At 44.0% G+C, this 19,286-nt stretch overlaps 1 protein-coding gene across 1 annotated transcript in view; it reads left to right on the top strand.

Moving 5' to 3' along the window:
- LOC142475185 (histone-lysine N-methyltransferase PRDM9-like) overlaps positions 1 to 18,489 on the top strand; it is a 41,465-nt gene extending 22,976 nt beyond the window's left edge. The window contains exons 6-10 of the mRNA XM_075581163.1: positions 1,136 to 1,261; positions 3,074 to 3,345; positions 3,555 to 3,622; positions 12,723 to 12,913; positions 17,292 to 18,489. Of these exons, the coding sequence (XP_075437278.1) occupies positions 1,136 to 1,261; positions 3,074 to 3,345; positions 3,555 to 3,622; positions 12,723 to 12,913; positions 17,292 to 18,241 (1,607 nt within the window). The 3' untranslated portion in view covers positions 18,242 to 18,489. The remainder of the gene's footprint in view (positions 1 to 1,135; positions 1,262 to 3,073; positions 3,346 to 3,554; positions 3,623 to 12,722; positions 12,914 to 17,291) is intronic.
- Positions 18,490 to 19,286: the final 797 nt, after the last annotated feature.

Here is a 19,286-nt window from a genome sequence, read left to right as displayed (position 1 = left end):
GTCTGGTGGGGAAAGCAACCTCTGGGGATTCCATCAGCAGGCGTCCCTCACACCTTGTGCTCATGTGGGCTGGCCTCGCTTCTATCGTGTATCCAGGAAGTGACACGTCTGGAAGTGCGTCACTGTGTACCGGGGGGGTGGAAGTGGGGGAGGTCAAGCAGGAGCTCAATCGGTGTAACCGGCAGCAGATACCATATGGTTATTGACTTTCTCTGCAATTCAGCATTGTCAGTGACTAGACACTGTGCTGTGCCTTTAAATACCATTTATTTGTTCCTATTTCTATCAGTGGTTCTCTGTATATGTTTCATTAGTTTTTATTTATTTTTTAGTTCATTGTTTGGTTCTCTTCACCTTTTCTGATTGACCCTATCATTATTGCAAAGGCACTCCGGTAGACAGTTTCTGTCTCTGGTTAATGGTTTTTTGTCTAGAGTTAACTACACTAAGCGCCTCAATTTTTTTATTTTATTTTTTATTTTGTTTCACAGTTGTATTAGTGATCTAACGCAGCAGTTGAGAAGCGCCACTGTCGCAGCATCATTTTTATACTTTTGCGCTCTACTGCCACTTAGTATCACTGAAGTCGCTACTGGTGATGTCATACTAAGTGGCAGTTGAGATCAAAAGTACACTGCGACCGTATAGTTTCTCAGCTGCTGGTTTAGCTCACTGCTAGAAGATGCCACCCTGTAATAACAGAGGTTGTGGGTTCTGATCCTGTTGGGCCTGACAGTATTCCTCCTCACAGATTCCCTTAGGACCTGGCTTGTCAGTATAGGCCTTGTAGCAATCTTCTAAGGGTGTGAGTCCTTTAAATATACTTTGCATATATCCCAGGTGTGCTCCTTTTTGAACATATGTGTCTCCCCACATGTTTGGAGGGTAGTTTCCATTGATATACAGCATGGTACTTGAGAATTTGGATTTGCAGATATCCGAATCAGCATATAGATTCTTCTATGATGCAGATTTTGAGTTGAATTTGTACTTTTGAGACTGATCCATGGATTTATCCCGCTAAAATGAATTTGTAAATTTGAGGCGGATTGAATTTGGAGGAAAATTTGGCACATCTCTACTAACAATACCACAGGGAAACATAAATAATTACTGACTCCTTTATTCTTTCTAGTTTCTCAGCAAGAAGGTTCCGGGAATGAGGACACGGACACACAATGTAACAGGACATACGGTTTGCGAAAGAAAGAGAGAAAAATGTATACAGAAATGAACGAACTAGAAGACGATGACTATTTATGTATGTTTCACTCCTTATTGTGTCAATCTGTTTCAAATGTTACCAACATTCAGAGCTCATCACATTAAACCTGGGCTAATGCTGAAATGTTATATCAAAATGCATGTATGTTGTAGTGTTTTGAGCATGTAGAGATTTTCAATCACTAATACATAACAGGCATACCCCGGTTTAAGGACACTCACGAGTAAGTACACTCACGAGTAAGTACATATCGCCCAATAGGCAAACGGCAGCTCACGCATGTGCCTGTCAGCACTGTCCTGAACAGCAATACCAGCTCCCTACCTTTACCGAAGCTGTGCACAAGCGGGGAGACTATAGAGCCTGTTACAAATGCGTAATTTACATCAGTTATGCACGTATATAACGATTGCAGTACAGTACATGCATCGATAAGTGGGGGAAAAGGTAGTGCTTCACTTTAAGTACATTTTCGCTTTACATACATGCTCCGGTCCCATTGCGTATGTTAATGCGGGGTATGCCTGTATATCAATTTTTAAATGCACTTAGTGTACCTGTGTCTAAATGTAACATATAAAGGCTTTGCAAATAAGACATTTGTCATTAGATAACACTTTGTGCCAGTCATTGGTTATTATTTCAAACTGTACACATGGGAGTGCACTGAATACGGATACAGTGGGTTATCCCTGTCATGAGATGAGCCCAAAAGAGGGGTGGCTTGGCATGGGACCAGGGGAAACTATGGAAAATATATACTGTGTGTATACATATACACCCACACACACATACATATACGGCCCACTGGCAAGTGCAATTTCCCGCCTGCTGGTGGCGGCTCACTGTCAGCCATCTTGCTGGAGACAGAACTCACAATCACTATGAAATTGCTACTTCCTTGTGCCGTGTTTGGCGTTGCATTTCAGTTTATACACGGGACGTGCTGCTCCTGCAGCTCTACCCCCAGTGACACTGAAGACAGCAGAGTGGCCAGATGAGAAGGAGGTGCTGCAGCAGCAGTGTGTGCTGTGTATCAGTTTTGTGGGACTTTAGATGCAGAACAGCAATTCCAAAGTGGTGGTGAAACCCATCGCGTGTAAGGGGTATAATGTGGGGGGTCTAGAGAGAAGGAATGTAACATGTAGTTGGGAGGAGAATAATGTGCAGGGGACTTTACCCCTTGAGTGCCAGAGGGGTCAGTAACATTGTAAAATTGCTTTGCTAACCTCTCTGGTGCTCAAAGGGCCAAAGTGCAGTGATGTGGGGAGTGGTGTGTTAAGGGGATAGGCGAGGACATTGGTGGTGTGAGGGACAGGTAAGGTGGGGCAGTGAGAGGCAAGGAGGGCATCTGTTTCTTAATGTGCGTTTTTGAACAGGTGCAATGGGTGTACAAGTGAATTAAAGAACAATTGTGCAGAGAAAGTCCTATTTTATAACAAAATGTTGTATTGTTTTATGTGTACAGAATACTATTTTGTCTGGCAAACATATGTACAGTTTTCTGTGCTGGTGGTTAAAGCTCCCACTTGGAATTTAATATGACCAGTAGGAATGTGCAATGTCATTGGTTGCAGCTTCCTATTGGTGGACACCGGCAGCCATGTTGGTTTTTACATGAGGGAGCACCAGCACTGAACATTGCATGTATCCTGGTAATAAGGGGGTCCCCGGAGCTGAAAATAACACATTCCAATTATGTGATATAAACAATTCACCATTTGGGTGGGATTGCTGCTTTAAAGTGACGTACAGAACTGCATGGCTACGTAACATTGGAAGAACTTTTAAGTATTGATGTTGCTGCATGAGTCTTATCTTTCCATCTGCTTCTCATACTCTGTCTAGTTTGTGAGGAATGTCAGGCGTTTTTCATCGATGAATGTGCAGTCCATGGATCTCCAATCTTCATCCAGGACTCTGCCGTTGAAATGGGAAATGTGAAGAGATCATACCTTACTCTGCCTCCTGGGATGAGCATCAGGCGTTCTAGCATTCCACGTGCTGGGCTTGGTGTGTGGAATGAGGCTGCAATCCTTCAGAAGGGTGTACATTTTGGACCTTATGAGGGGATCATAACGGATGAGGAGGAAGGAGCTAATAGTGGCTACTCTTGGCTGGTTGGTAGTTCAATCTTATATCGTGTAATATTTGAAATATGGAATTAATCTACATACTAGTTTCTGCCATGTTCATCATAAATCATTCAGTTTCTGACCTCACACAGTATTTAGTGTCGGGTAACAGTTACTAAAGTGTCATCAAGCCTTTCCATCAAAAATTATTCACTTGTGAATGTACTAATAACTTTTTTTTTTAACGAAAACAGATCACTAAAGGTAAAAATGATTATGAGTATATTGATGCAAGGGAAGAAAAGAGTTCTAACTGGATGAGGTAAAGTCTTTTTATATATATTATTTAAATCATCCCTGACACCCTTTGCAGATATTTTTTAATGTGGTCACTTTTTCTTATAAAGCAGCGCTATCAAGCACGGCACGTTACTAAACAATGCATGAGAAAAGAATGACATGGGATTATTACTTGCTGCCTACCTTACAGAATATATAGGGCACATTCATCAAGTGCTGCCATGGGTTATCACACCTGGTCTGCTGTTAACTCCCTTTGACTTGAAAGGGAGTTAACGTGTCCATATATACATATTTGAAATGCGGAATGACGCCTGTCTTTGTTGTGTGTGGTGCAGTAACTCTCCTTTCATTTTAATCCAGGGCACCTCTAATTATCCACTTGCTTACATTGAAAACAGCTGCACTGCATCTTTGCTATTGTTTAATACTCCACACGCTTTCCTCAGTGCTTGGGGGGCTTTACTTGGGAATGAAGCTGTTATCACTATATTTTAACTAGTAATTATTACTGCTGCTTCAATGACTCTTTAAAGTAGCTGCAGGTCAGAAGCATTATATCTGTGTAAGGATGCTGCCCAGCTCCATGTGAAAGCTGCCTTCCCTGTCAGCTGTCTCTGTGATTGCAATGTGGGCTTAAGTACTTTTCCTGCACCCGATCCCCCTCCTGTTTATTCAGCATCTTTGTGTTACTGACATTGGCACTTGCCCCTGTTTGTACTTCACATTTCAGTACTGTCCCTGCATCTGACCTGATACTCTACTTTTACTCTGTACTTAGGGTTGCCATATTTCAGTTTTTATAATACGGGACGGCGATATCCAGTATGAAAGTGTGACGTAATAATGAGGGACAAACGATTTGTAAACCCTTTGAGCTGAACGGTATCTCCCGTGTGGCCGCTATATTTTTTCTGTTTTATCCTCTCTGTGCTTGGCGTGATAGGGAAAAACGTACGCTGACCTAACATGTAGCGGTGGGAGAAAAAATAACGCCTATAGGGGTGGGGGACAGGGTATTATGAGATGACAAGGCAGTGCCAAAACTTTTATTTTAATAATTTACTAAGGCGACATCTACAGTATCTGAAAAGGGAACTATTACACTCACATAGCAATCTATTATGTTTTTATAACTGATTTCATCACAGTTATTTTAAATTCAGACATTTCCCGTCAAGGCGCCAAAATATGGAATAGGCAGACTTTCCTAACTCCAAAAATGAAGCCGGTTGCTCTGCTATTCGCAACAGAGCATCTTTGAAAAGCCGCCTTTGCATCACCGATTCAAGCCGCTAGATGGTCTGGTTCTCTGATCGGGCCGACTCCTTACATACACTCCGCTGAGCTATCTCTAGCATGGAAGACGGAGTGGCGACCAATCAGAGCGTAGGGATTCCTCCCACCAGCTAATTAGAATGGGGGCTCGTCTGGCTGCTGACGTCAAAGGAGGGGGCGTGCCAAGCCAGCTCGAAATGCCCGGCGAGCGGGAAATATGAATCGGCCAATGAGAAACACGCTTACCAGCAGCATCTTCCCCCAGACAGCCCATTGCCACCCGCTGGGCAGGCTCAACCATGTCTGCCAGACCAAAAGGTGCCCCAGCGGGGTGCTCTTTATTCTCCGGACTTGGTACTTCGCCCTCCCCCGCTCACCAAACGGTTTTCTCACCGCTGGACATCCTTTCTCTTCTTTGAAGTCAGATGTCTATGCAGACATCCCGGCGCCTATATAGATGCCCGGACTGACTGTATAGACATTAATACATACAGTATACAACATTAAAACATTGTTTTAATAAACACACACACATTCCCAGCTAGCTCAAACTCCTACACCCATCCCATCATGAATATATATTTATGCCAAAATGAGTGCTACTGAGCGTGGCAAATGTATACAACAAAAGACAGGGGTGCCCAATGCTACATCAAATTGACAAAACATATGGTAATAAGTATAAAGTTTAAATACTTCAATAAAAATAGTAATTACTTGGTTATTTAGTTAAACCCTTTTAACTAAACCAGGGTTTAACTAAATAACCAAGTAATTACTATTTTTATTGAAGTATTTGAACTTTATACTTATTACCATACATATATGTTTTGTCAATTTGATGTAGCATTGGGCACCCCTGTCTTTTACTGTTTTAATAAACTCATATCTCTGGGGAATCCTTACACGTGTAGCGCACTTTCCCCCACCCTATTGAAGATATGGCGAATACGGTGTGCGTGGTGCGTTACCTGTGGCTCACAGAGGGCCGGAACCTCCGCCACTGGGAGTACCTGATTCTTACAATGACAGCGTCTCCACCTGCAACGGATCCTGACTTGGAGGGATGTACCCTTACAGGAACAATTATAATGAGACACGCACACAAATATATATGCTAACAACCTTTTACTGAACACAAATAATATTGGTACCCTGTCCCACACAGTAAAATAGAACCCAACCTGATAACAATAGTGAGAGTCCCCAGAGTACATTGGGTGCCAGGCACCAATCCCTTGATGTCCCTTTCCCAATGTCAAGGCCCACCCAAAGTGTTGGAGATGGTGCTATCCCATGGAGTGTAAGTGCACGTGGTTAGGTACCTGCACGGGGCTCCAGCACCCGGGTATTGCAGAATAACAAAGAGGATCCGTCTGATCAAACATTGTCGACCGCTATGGCGTCCACCTTCGCATTGGGTGAATTATGGCGCGGATAATATAACCTTACCGTCTTTACCATGTGGAGAAAACAGTGTAACTGTGGTGCTCAATAATTGTAACCAGTTCCATATAAAAAGAATGAGAACATTATAGTTCCATAATAATAGTCCAATAGATGATGGAGTGCCCCCAATGATTATAAATAAAGCTGGAAGGGAATAGTGACTAGTGGAGTCTGCTTGACATCCACAAAAATGAACACTATAATGAATACCCAACCAGCTATACTAAATATAAAGCACAATGTCTGTGGCATACAGTAAATGATGAAGCACTGCGGCTATTTACCTGTGTAACCCCAGGGCACTCTGAACATCAAGGACGTGCAATCCATCCAGGGTAAATACAGCAGGGTAGAGATGAAGATGAAGCACAACAAGAGGAAATCCTTCTTCCGGTATCCAGAAAGGAAAAAAGGCCAGGCCACTCCAAAATTGACAAAAAGGGGGATAATTTATTGCAAGTTTACATACAGAGGATAAAGTGGGACTAGATGAACGCACCTATGCGTTTCGTACCGAATACTTTATCAAAACGTGTAGGTGCGTTCATCTAGTCCCACTTTATCCTCTGTATGTAAACTTGCAATAAATTATCCCCCTTTTTGTCAATTTTGGAGTGGCCTGGCCTTTTTTCCTTTCTGGATACCAGAAGAAGGATTTCCTCTTGCTGTGCTTCGTCTTTACCATGTAGCTGGTCTGGTCCCAGACCTCCGGCCGCAGTCACCGCGTGGCGTCTCACCGGTTCTGTACCTTACTATAGGTAGCTACAGGGGAAAGGTCCCTGACTATGGGCTCTCTCTATTGCAGCCACAAGCTACAGTGAGTCGGGGCCCAAGGGGGAAAAGCTCTGGCCTAGTCCCGGAGAGAACTCAACTAAACATGTAGATTGACTTCTCTATCCCACGTGCCAAAACTGATAAATATAAGTTTAAACTCTGGTGCAAAGGGACAAACCTATAGACATTTGTACACAAATAGTAAGAAAAGAGTTCTCACTAAAGAATCCCTATAGTTGCACTCTAAGTACATTTGTTATTTAAGAGATATAAATGATCTCCGAGAATATTATTCTCACATAGAGAACACTATTGTATATATTGGTTCTCTTATGTACCACTGAAAATACAAAAACAAAAAATTTTATTACAAAAATTCGTCGTAACTGTATAATTATTTACAATGTGCTTAAAAATCCCCCGTGGAGAACCTAATTGCCAGATTCTGATGTAAGTACAATAAGGTTGTGGCATACTGTACCTTTCTCTGCAACGTCACAAGTGTAATTGACCTCAACAGCGATAATACCATAAATTGGCTAGCTGAAGGTTAATACAGCAGTATTACCTTTTAAGCACTGTAGGTGCACTATTAAGAGGTTTAAACAGTACAGATAGCAACCTCAAAAATTGCTACCATTATTTTAGCCAACCTAAGGTATTGTTAAGTGGGGCGTGTAGCTTAGTATACTCTATATACCATCAACCCACAAAAATGTGACGATCTGTGACCATAATGTAGTGGATGTAATTTGGTATTAGTAAATACTGCTGTCACTGTGAGCCTATTTAAGCTCTAGGGCAGGCCTGCACGACATACGGCCCGCCAGGGCTCTCTGTGCGGCCCGCGATGACTCCGGCCGGGCGCCAGTTAGTTAATTAATTACCAGCTCCTCTGCGGCCGCTTCCCCCCGTGCTCCCAACGTTGGACGGAGGGGGAAGTACCAGCCAGCTCCTCCTACGGCCTGCTTCCCTCCGTGGCCAGCTTCCCGTTTCCCCCCGAACTCACCTCCCGTGGCCCTCCCCCCACGAGCTCACCGCCCGCGCCCCCAAGCCCACCGCCTGTCCCGGGCAGCTGCCGCAGGTATATCGGGGGCAGGAGGGGAAATCGTCCGACGGCAAGCTGCACCCACCCGGTCAAGGTAAGTCACTGTCAAGCACCCAGTCACTGTCAAGCACCCAGTCACTGTCACTGTCACACAGTCACTGTCACACAGTCACTGTCACACAGTCACCGTCGTGTAATGTTATTTTCTGTATCACAATAAGAAAATAGTTAAGTAAAAGTTGCGCGCTAAAAGATATTTTTTTGTGGTAGGTGCGCTATGGGTTTGGGGGGGAAACCAGCTCCTTTCATTTGTCCCAGGCCCCATCATTTCTGTTGGCGGCCCTGTGGGTGATATGTGAGGTGCAGGGGGGTCATTGGAGGTGCAGGGGGGGTCATTGGAGGTGCATGGAGGGGTCATTGGAGGTGCAGGGGGGGTCATTGGAGGTGCAAGGGGGGGTCATTGGAGGTGTATGGGGGTGGTTTGAGGTGTATGGGGGTGATTTGAGGTGCATGGGGGGTGATTTGAGGTTCATGGGGGGTGATTTGAGGTTCATGGGGGTGATTTGAGGTGCATGGGGGTGATTTGAGGTGCATGGGGGTGATTTGAGGTGCATGGGGGGTGATTTGAGGTGCATGGGGGGTTATTTGAGGTGCATGGGGGAGAGCGATGTGAGGTGCAAGGGGGGAGAGCGATGTGAGGTGCAAGGGGGAGAGCGATGTGAGATGCAGGGGGGAGAGTGATGTGAGGTGCAGGGGGGAGAGTGATGTGAGGTGCAGGGGGCTGGGATGTGTGTGCTGTGCAGGGGGGTATTGTGTGTTTGATGTGGAGGGGGAGTATTATGTGTGTGGGTGAGGGGGAGAGATGGGGGTATGGGAGATAGATGGGGAGTATCGCAAAGGTTGATAATGAGGGGTTCTGGGAGAGATATGAGGATGATGATGAGGTGTGCTGGGGGAGATATGAGGATGATGCTGAGGTGCTGGATGAGAGATGATGGTGATGATGATTTTACCCGTGCGGCCCAATTTTTTTTTTCCTTGGAGCAGTTCGGCCCTTCTCACTTTACGAGTTGTACAGGCCTGCTCTAGGGAGTATGGTAATTGTAACAGGGTGTGTATCTACTGTAATTGCTAAAGTGTTCCCGAAGTTCACGGGAAACGTACGTTGGGTAGTCGTGTTTAAGGGCTGTTATCATAGACAGGAGGAGGAGTTTTGTAATTGTATGTAGTTTTCATGAAAAAGTTTTTTTAACCTCATATCTGGTGAGTTCCCCACTTCTTTTCATAGCAAGCGGTAGTCCACTCGATCATTTTTTGTTTCACATGATGTAATAGCTACGTCCTAATAATCCTGCTGGTTTTCCCAGGGGAGATGTCATTCTGTGCTCCTGTGCAGAGCAGGACGGGGATCTATCGCTACGTGGGATAGTAGGGAGCGTGTCTCGCTGTCCGTTCTGTCATCAGTGAGGGAGTGGTCACGTGACCCCGCCATCACTCAAAGGGTTAAAATAACTGCTTTACTTATTTGTGTCTTGTGAAAAAAATCATGTTCTGTATTTCTCCAGGAACATCGGATACACGCATTAGTTGCTTTGACTAATGAGGGTATTATAATCATTTTTGTTTTTTATTGAAATGTTACGTTTTTATGTTTGCTAAACGGGGTTTTCTCCTTGCTAGCTATCCTAAGCAATCCTTTTCCTCTCACCCCACACACGTCTTTCCCCGTCTTTGGAAAGCAGGGCCACATATTTCTAAGTTCTATTTAACCAGAGGCAGCTGTTTGACATTATGGATAACTTTAGTTGCTGTCACCTACAGTACACTACTTTACTGGGCAGCTAATGCCAAATCTATATTCCCCAGACTATTATGCTAAGTGCCCATTATCATCACTTATTGTCCTACTAAATCCTAGCCAAACGTCCCGAACCTACTGAAGAACAGAAATATTCATTTCATTTATTAATTAAACAGCTTGTCAACTTATTTCCCCAATACCCCAAAAAGGGAAGAGTTACCTGTCTCACATTGTTTGTCTTACTGTGTTCACATTGCTGTTTGTGTTCTGTATCCACCTTCCTCCCGCACACTTTATTTGCCTCCCAGGTACTGATTTGCAGGTGATTATTTTTCCATATCCACTTTGCTTCTTCTATTTACCTGTAACGGTATTTCTGGCCCTCCTGACCCACCCAATCTCACATTGGCCCCTGTGGTCTAACCGGTCCCCATTACATGGTAGTGTCTGGTGGTGCACCTGTTGGCTACAGGACTCCTGAGTCTCCCGCATGATGGTGTTGGGGAATGTCAGCCCAGACAGGCAGCTGAGGTAGTGTGCGTGAGTCCTACCTACATACAGTGCAGCGCCTCCACCTCATCAGGATCCCTGCGTCCGCATAGAGATGGTTCTGATGAGGACCTCCTCTGTGGTGCCTTCCTCTGCGGAGTAACTTCACACACACATGAGGGTTCTTTTGAAACAGGGCATCTTTATTGATGGTTCAGCAGACTGCCCCTCGCAGCGGTCAGCTCAGCCGCTCATCTTCTCACAGCACACTCTTTCAGAAGATCTGCCCTCCCAATGGAGTTGGATCACCTCTCCCATCAGGGAGATCACCCCCTGTGCCAGGTCCCTGGACACAGGATAGACACTTGCTGTGTGTTTGCCAGCCTTACTGCTGCAGACCTTGATCAACCTTTTACTGCAACTATGATCTCTGGAACAACTTGTAGAAATCCTAAGAACCACTAACTTTGGGCAGTGCTGTGTCTTATATCTTAGGGAATAGCCACACCCCCTGTGTCACTAACAGTGGACATAGAGTATGTTACCACTCCCCTGGTGTACATATGACACCTCACCAGGGTGTGAGGGCAAACCTCCATAATTGATGCTGGCAATCCTGTATATTTACCAGGCAGACTGCCAGCATGGGAAAGAACTGTGCCATTTTAAAACATGGCTACATACCAAACACTAGATTCACTAGAGTGCAATAGCCCCAATTGCACTTTAACAGCCACCAAAGTAAATGGCAATGAGCATGTGATCACAGCTGTTCTTTACACCTCTGCCCTCACTCCTGTCTTCTCCTCCCTGCCTTGTTCAGCACCATTGCTACCTGTATGTAGCCTTACACGGCTTGTTCAAACAATGTTCAGACAGAGGTGAGGAGACACTATGAAAAAGGATGGAAGTAAGACTTAATGTGCGCTCTTACCGTTTTATTCTCCTGCTTTAATACTATGATGCCCTCCTTCCCTTAATCAGAGATATCAAGGTCATGCCTGCCTTCCTCAGGGGTACACTTGCATGAGACCTTTTCATACTTATTCCTTTTAAGCTTTAAGCTGCATTTCTGAATTTGTATTTGATCATATATGTTCATGACCCTGCATTTGAGCATAATGTTAGACTTCTCTTACAGGAACTGGTTAAACTTCTTTAGTTTTATTTTTTCTTATTCAAGCCCAAACCAACACTGTTACCTCATTAGACTTTGGCTCAAGGTTTTTTCTATAGTCCAGTTTCCATATCAGTCCAGGGCATGTTATAAGCTCAGGTTGCTAATGGAACACATGACCAGGGAGGCGGTCAGGCGGTTTCTCCCTCCCCCCCGCCCGCTTTGTCCCCTTACATAACCCAATAACGACAGGAGACGGTAAACTGGAGGTAAAGATTGGCCGCGGCTATTTTATTAATACATAAACTACGAGGGGTAAATGCCACTCCTCGCCAGAGTGTACTTTCCCCAGGAGGGCGAGGGTCAGCCGGTTATCGACGTCATGAATATCTGACCTCGCCCACTCGTGCTCCCCCCGGGCTCAAACGGCCCAGCTCCAGTCTGGCAAGAACAAGCACCTACCCCCCCACGAGCCGCCGCGACAAAGGCAAAGCTGAACAACGACCCCTCCTGCTTGGAACCTTGTTCCTTTCAAGATCAGCAGAGTAACAGACTTCCGTACTGCAACAGAACAGAAGCATTACCATCACATACAGTACATGTCCCATGTTACAAATCCCCCGCCCACGCTTCGTTAACGGTTACCACTAGATTGCCCCAACCTAATTAAGGGGATGGGTGGGTGGGAATTCGCTGGCGGGAGGCAAAGAAGAGGACTTGCCCCCGCCAGCTTGGCCTTAAAAAACCCCGGTTGGCTCCTCCCCCGGCCAGGGGGGGGCGGGCCAGGGGGGAGAAGGCTGCGCCCCCCCCGCTCCCGGCTTTCCTGCGACTGTACAACACCTTGTTACATCAACCCCACTTTCTATTTAGTTCCACTGGAAGAGAACTCACCTTTGTGGCCCTCGTGTCATCTTGTCTGGGACTTTTTATTACAGCAGTGTTTTTTTGCTTTTTTTAAGGAATGAGAAAGTAGTCAGTGGCCTGTGATTCCCGTGTGGGTACATACAAGTGAGCCGTCGTATATACATTGGTCTCCATTAACTTCTGTTTCAAAAACTAGAGAAGAAAGAAATGTCGTCACATTATTAACAACTTGTAACTTTTTTCTGCTCTTCCTTTATAAAATCGACATTACTTTCAGACCTCACTAACTGTCCCAATTTTAGGTTTGTAAATTGTGCGAGAAACGAGGAAGAACAGAACCTTGTGGCGTTCCAGTACCACAGGAAAATCTATTACAGAACCTGCACAGACCTCCCCCCACACACAGAGCTCCTTGTCTGGTATGGAGATGAATATGGGAAAGAGCTTGGTATCAAGTGGGGTACGCTGTGGAAAAGTAACGCGCCAGCACAAGGTAATCAGGAATATGTGTGTTATGTGTTTTTTTACATCTCTTACATTACTGATATTAAATTGCAAATATTGACAGATCTGCATTTAACATTATGGGTCAACTAGAACTTAAAATCACTAAACCTGACTTGAGTCAAAGGGCCGGATACATCAAGCTGCGGTAACCAAAAATGCTGTATTAACGCCCCCCCAAAAAGTGCCTTCTTTTAATTGTGCAATACATCAGTGTGTTGCACCGCCAAAACTAAAGCACCTTTTATCTGACCCGTTAAAAGCATCGGATCCAATAAAAGCCAGAAATTATACCTCATGTTTAGGAACACACTGCCATACATCAAGTTTCGATATTTATCAGAATGGGAAGAATGGCAGAAATAACGCAAATATTTTATCGCCTGCTCCAGGCTGATGTTAGTCCTGTCTTTCCTATAAATATACTGGTCTTTTTACTGTATACATAGGCCAGATAAGCTAAACCAACCTGAAAGAGATGATAACATAGTTATTATATTATAATACATTACATAAAATATTAACCCCTTAGTAGTCCACTGTTTAACTAGTTATTGGTTTCCATGACTAGCTGACCACACATGTGGTTTTAGACATTAACATAAAAAAATTACACATTTAAAACAAAACAAAAAAGAACATTCAAAATACATTTTACACATGAAACCATTGATTATCACTGTGGATAACTAGGCCCTCTCAATGGGGGGCCCCAGATATCCACATTGGCAATAAATGGTAACTACACACAGAGAGAACTCCCGCACTGCTACAATGTGAACCGTGTTTGAGGTGCTTACTAGGTAAGGGATAAGGTACACAGGAGAAAAAGAAACCTAATATACCAGCACTCTATCAAACTGAATGTATAGTGACATAATTAAAATACATTTTATTAATAAACAATGAATAAAAAAATGGGCTTTAAAATCTGAGAATGTGTTAAACAGCACGTGACTAATCATTGGTAACTTAACCAAAGGTAGTTAAGTGATGTATACATATGGAGATCCTTTATGGATATTCAGGATCTGTGGCTATATATATATATATAGCCTCCTTGATTTTGGAAATAGGTCCGTAGAGTAACCACCATAAACTAAATGTCCATCCACATATAAAAGTATATCTCAGAGCTGGTATGTGCTCTGAATCTGTGGTGACATATAAGTAGTGAGAGGTAATAACTATGCCAGACACAGCAATTGCTGTGTGTATCCACCTATAACTGCTGTATGCTTACATACCCACATTCAGAGCTGCATGTCCTAGAACTGGAGAAGGCACTTAGTGATTGCACTCCCTAGAGCCCTCAATGTTCAAAGTCTAGGGTGTCTGAAGGGGTTAATGCACACACCCATAGAGGGTACTAGGAGCTGTGTTAATAATGAGAGAGAGTCTCCATAGAGTCCTAGGCATATGATAGTGTATAGCCTCTGCGCAGGATACAAGCTGCAGTATATATTGACACTCGGTGGGTATATAACATAGGTGCAAAATAACCCAAATATCCACCTAGTCAGTTGGTTTAGGCAGGCAGTGTACTATATGAAGCACTGCTGATTGGCTCATCCGTGAAGTATCACGGCAGGATCAATAAACCTGTCGAAAGCTCTGTTCATGCTCCTTACCCAGCCGGGATGTAACAGCTGTTTGAAGCAGAGCCCCGAAGGAGGCAGATGTCAGGTGGTCGGGTTTACTCAGAGCCCACACGAGCAAGTAGGTAAAATTTACACATACGGGCAGGTAGCACAGTGATATCTGGCCATGCTTTGCCCCCTACATCAGCGCTGATCATGAATATATCAGCGCTGATGTGCTCGAGGGCAAGCCTAACTTGTAAGGTGGATTCAGAACGGACCTATATTAAACAAGATCCTACTGTGTGCTAATAACACAGAGGAACAGAGTATATAGACAGCACACGGGGCGCCAGCAGTATCGCAGCTAGGAACATATCAGTCAATGCTGCACTGCCCTGAAGAAGCGTTCATTCGTGAAACGCGCACGTCGGCCACTTACCTACTCCTGACACGCGGGAAGCCCTTTCATTTGAATGCAGCATTGACTGATATGTTCCTAGCTGCGATACTGCTGGCGCATTACCTCTCACTACTTATATGCTTATATACTAACATTGAGGGCTCTAGGGAGTGCAATCACTAAGTGCCTTCTCCAGTTCTAGGACATGCAGCTCTGAATGTGGGTATGTAAGCATACAGCAGTTATAGGTGGATACACACAGCAATTGCTGTGTCTGGCATAGTTATTACCTCTCACTACTTATATGTCACCACAGATTCAGAGCACATACCAGCTCTGAGATATACTTTTATATGTGGATGGACATTTAGTTTATGGTGGTTACTCTACGGACCTATTTCCAAAATCAAGGAGGCTATATATATAGCCACAGATCCTGAATATCCATAAAGGATCTCCATATGTATACATCACTTAACTACCTTTGGTTAAGTTACCAATGATTACAGTCACGTGCTGTTTAACACATTCTCAGATTTGAAAGCCCATTTTTTTATTCATTGTTTATTAATAAAATGTATTTTAATTATGTCACTATACATTCAGTTTGATAGAGTGCTGGTATATTAGGTTTCTTTTTCTCCTGTGTACAATAAATGGTAACCTAGTAACACAAAAATACATCAACAATATTAAAATACATTTATAACCGCCCTTCATTATCCCAGTGGCTAACCGCTAAGGACATGAAGGGAGTTGGTGGATGTACCATGTGATGAAGACCTTTTTCTGGGTGCTGGGACGTCACCATAAAGGGAGCAAATCACATTCCACAATTTTGCGTTGCCCCCACCACCATCGTATACATGTGTGTATATTTACACACACACACACACACACACACACTACTGATTCTCCTCCATAAAAACATTGCATTATAATAAACACGTACCCACCATAACTTTACATACTGCACCGACACACTTTATTCGAGCAAATACCCAGTATGTACCTGGCAGATACCTGGAATGCGCCGCTCCTCACCTCTGACAAGCCCCGTTGCGTTTGCCTTCCCAGCCTGGGTTCATGCCTGGCTGACGGGCGGCTGATCTGTTAAATGATAATGATTAGGATTTAATAGGCTGCAATGCTTCGCGTGTCTACCAGATGGCATAAATTCATGAATTGTAATGCAGTATATATATATATATACTGTGCAGTATTGCAGCCAGTGGGAATAAAATGCTTCAATCCCTGCTTGGAAAATAACCCAATGCACTCGGGCAGAAAACAGTCACAAACCTCAATACACCCGGGTATACCCGAATTCGTGGGACTAGCCGAGCTCGAATAAAGTGTGTCGCCAGTGTACGTATGTTTCACCACACTTAGTAAAGTTATGGTGGGTAAAAAAGTGACAAAAACCCTCCACAGTAAAGCATATAACAAATGGAAATATTACTGTATGCTCATTCACATGTCTTTGACAGGTCTGCAATCCCGTCTTTCACCATTAGCACCCAGCACACAGCACTTCCACTGCAGCAAGGGATTCTGTGAAATAATATGCAAATGAGCAAACAGTAGCAGAAGTACAGACTCCCTGTTTCCTTAAACAAAACACATCAACAATTGTATTAAATAACTAACACAGTTCTGGAACTCACTGGATGATATTAGTATAGCTTAATTAAGTCTGACTAACATCTGTGATATCAAATACAATAATTATTTACTGTATTTGTTTTCTGCTTTAACAATGGAGATTTAGCAGAAAGTTGGGTCATCCTATAACTATTAGAGACCGGGTACATGGAACGGTAACGGGAACACCCGGTGACTGATATCTGAGCACCTACTGAGACACGTATTCTATTCATTGTACAAGGAATTTTTAATGATGCCTTCACATCTGAAACTATCGACTTACTATCTGTCTAAGGATTTGTGTCACTTTAAATGGTGTTTTGCATCTGGTGACACTTCCTTTTAAATCTCTTAATATTATGATCCACTTTAAATGTATGATCCACTACATATTCTCTCCCGGCCCTAATGCTGCACATGTGCTTTGCAATGTACATCTACTCTCCCGGCCCTAATGCTGCACATGTTGGGCTTTGCAATGTACATCTACTCTCCCGGCCCTAATGCTACACATGTGCTTTGCAATGTACATCTACTCTCCCGGCCCTAATGCTGCACATGTGCTTTGCAATGTACATCTACTCTCCCGGCCCTAATGCTGCACATGTTGGGCTTTGCAATGTACTTTTACAGTTTACTTTCATCCTAAACTGTTTGTGATATACCTCTTTACGTCTCCTTCATGACCTTTTGTAAGAGAGTTTGTGTAACAGGGATTTTTTTTGTCTCTCGTCTAGTACAAAGACCAGCACAAATACCCCACCCATGCCAACACTGCAAGGTTGCTTTTAGCAGTCAGGATTACCTCCTCAGACATCTGAAGTTCAAACACCCAAATGTGTATATGGAAAAGATGAGGACAGAAGAATCTTGCAGATTAGAGAATCGATCGGAAAGCAGCATTCCAATAACTGTGTCAGAAAATGCAACTTTCAGCCAGTCAACGCCATTTATAAACAATGTAACTGCTTCTCATTCAAAAGGAAATATATTAGAAGGTGCCAAAGGAAAAGAGCTTGGAGACAATGGGAAGAGTCAAACTTTGTTATTAGACCACAAGAGGTCACACACAGGGGAGAGACCGCACGTATGTGGGGAATGTGGGAAGGGATTTAGTCGGTTATCCCACCTGATCACACACAAGAGGACACACACAGGGGAGAGACCGTATGTATGTGGGGAATGTGGGAAGGGATTTAGTGTGTTATCCAGCCTGAACCTACACAAGAGGACACACACAGGGGAGAGACCGTATGTATGTGGGGAATGTGGGAAGGGATTTAGTGTGTTATCCAGCCTGAACCTACACAAGAGGACACACACAGGGGAGAGACCGCATGTATGTGGGGAATGTGGGAAGGGATTTAGTGACTTATCCCACCTGATCAGACACAAGAGGACACACACAGGGGAGAGACCGTATGTATGTAGGGAATGTGGGAAGGGATTTAGTGAATTATCCAGCCTGAGGACACACACGAGGACACACACAGGGGAGAGACCGCATGTATGTGGGGAATGTGGGAAGGGATTTAGTGTGTTATCCAGCCTGAACCTACACAAGAGGACACACACAGGGGAGAGACCGCATGTATGTGGGGAATGTGGGAAGGGATTTAGTCAGTTATCCAACCTGATCAGACACAAGAGGACACACGGGGGAGAGACCTCTCTCTCTCTTGTTTAGGGATAACGCTCACATATAAGTGCAAACATGTGCTTAATATCTGGGGTTTGCCTGAGCGAGGGCTTAGAATATGTGTTACGCGAAATTATATTGAAAAGTGACTTTACTTTATTATGTATAAAATAAGCATTGTTAAAGGATAAGTTATAACTTTTTAAAAGCATATTATTTATATAATCCCCTTTGTAGTATTATTTAAAGTTAAATGTTGTATATGTCCCTGTTGTATGTTCTAATAAAATGTGTGTTCCCCATTATTCTAGAGCTGTCTGGTCTCACTTACTGTAGCTGCGGAATGGGACATTTTGTCATGGCCTTTTCACCACGATCAAATAGCCATCGGCGTTCAGATCGGACCCTGTGGGGGGCACGGGACTGTGGCGGGGCACTTGACTGGTGCTGGCACAGGACTTTGGGGAAACACGGGACTGGGGAGGGACATGGGACTCTAGGGACGCACGGAACTCTGGGGGCCCCTCGTTCACCTCAGGGTTTTGATTTGGTTTCCGTTTTGGCGGGAAAGTGATCTTTGTGATACCAGGCAGATGTGAGACAGGTTTCAGGCGATTGGCTGAGGAGCAGCTGCTGGGGAGGTGGGCAGAGTGCTGTGATTGGACAGACCAGAGGGAGGGCGTGGCTAGGGAGTTTGGGTGGGAAAATGAAAGGTAGTGTATATATAGACTAAGCAGAAGCAGAGAGGGAAACGGGACATTGGCTGCCCCTCTCCCCTCCTTATGTGTTATAATTATAACACCTTGTATAGTTTAACATTATATATATATATTTATATTTTTCAGATGGCACACACATATTGCAGTAAAGTAGGTGCTTATCCCATATAGACAGTAGGTATAAATAAGTTCCTTACCAGGCTGATCCAGAGTTCCAGGCCCACAAAGCAAGGAAGAGACAGCACACTCGGTAGTATCCAAAAAAAGAAGTGTATTGGTAAAAAAAAACAGGCACATTCACTGACGTTTTGGTCCTAGAAACGACCTTTCTCAAGGGAGTGCTCTAAACATAGTGAAGACAAACATACATATAT

The sequence above is a fragment of the Ascaphus truei genome, chromosome 2 (assembly GCF_040206685.1).
Source record: "Ascaphus truei isolate aAscTru1 chromosome 2, aAscTru1.hap1, whole genome shotgun sequence".
Taxonomy (NCBI): Eukaryota; Metazoa; Chordata; class Amphibia; order Anura; family Ascaphidae; genus Ascaphus; species Ascaphus truei.
Note: the sequence above shows the minus strand (reverse complement) of the source record. Positions and strands in the feature narration are given on the sequence as shown.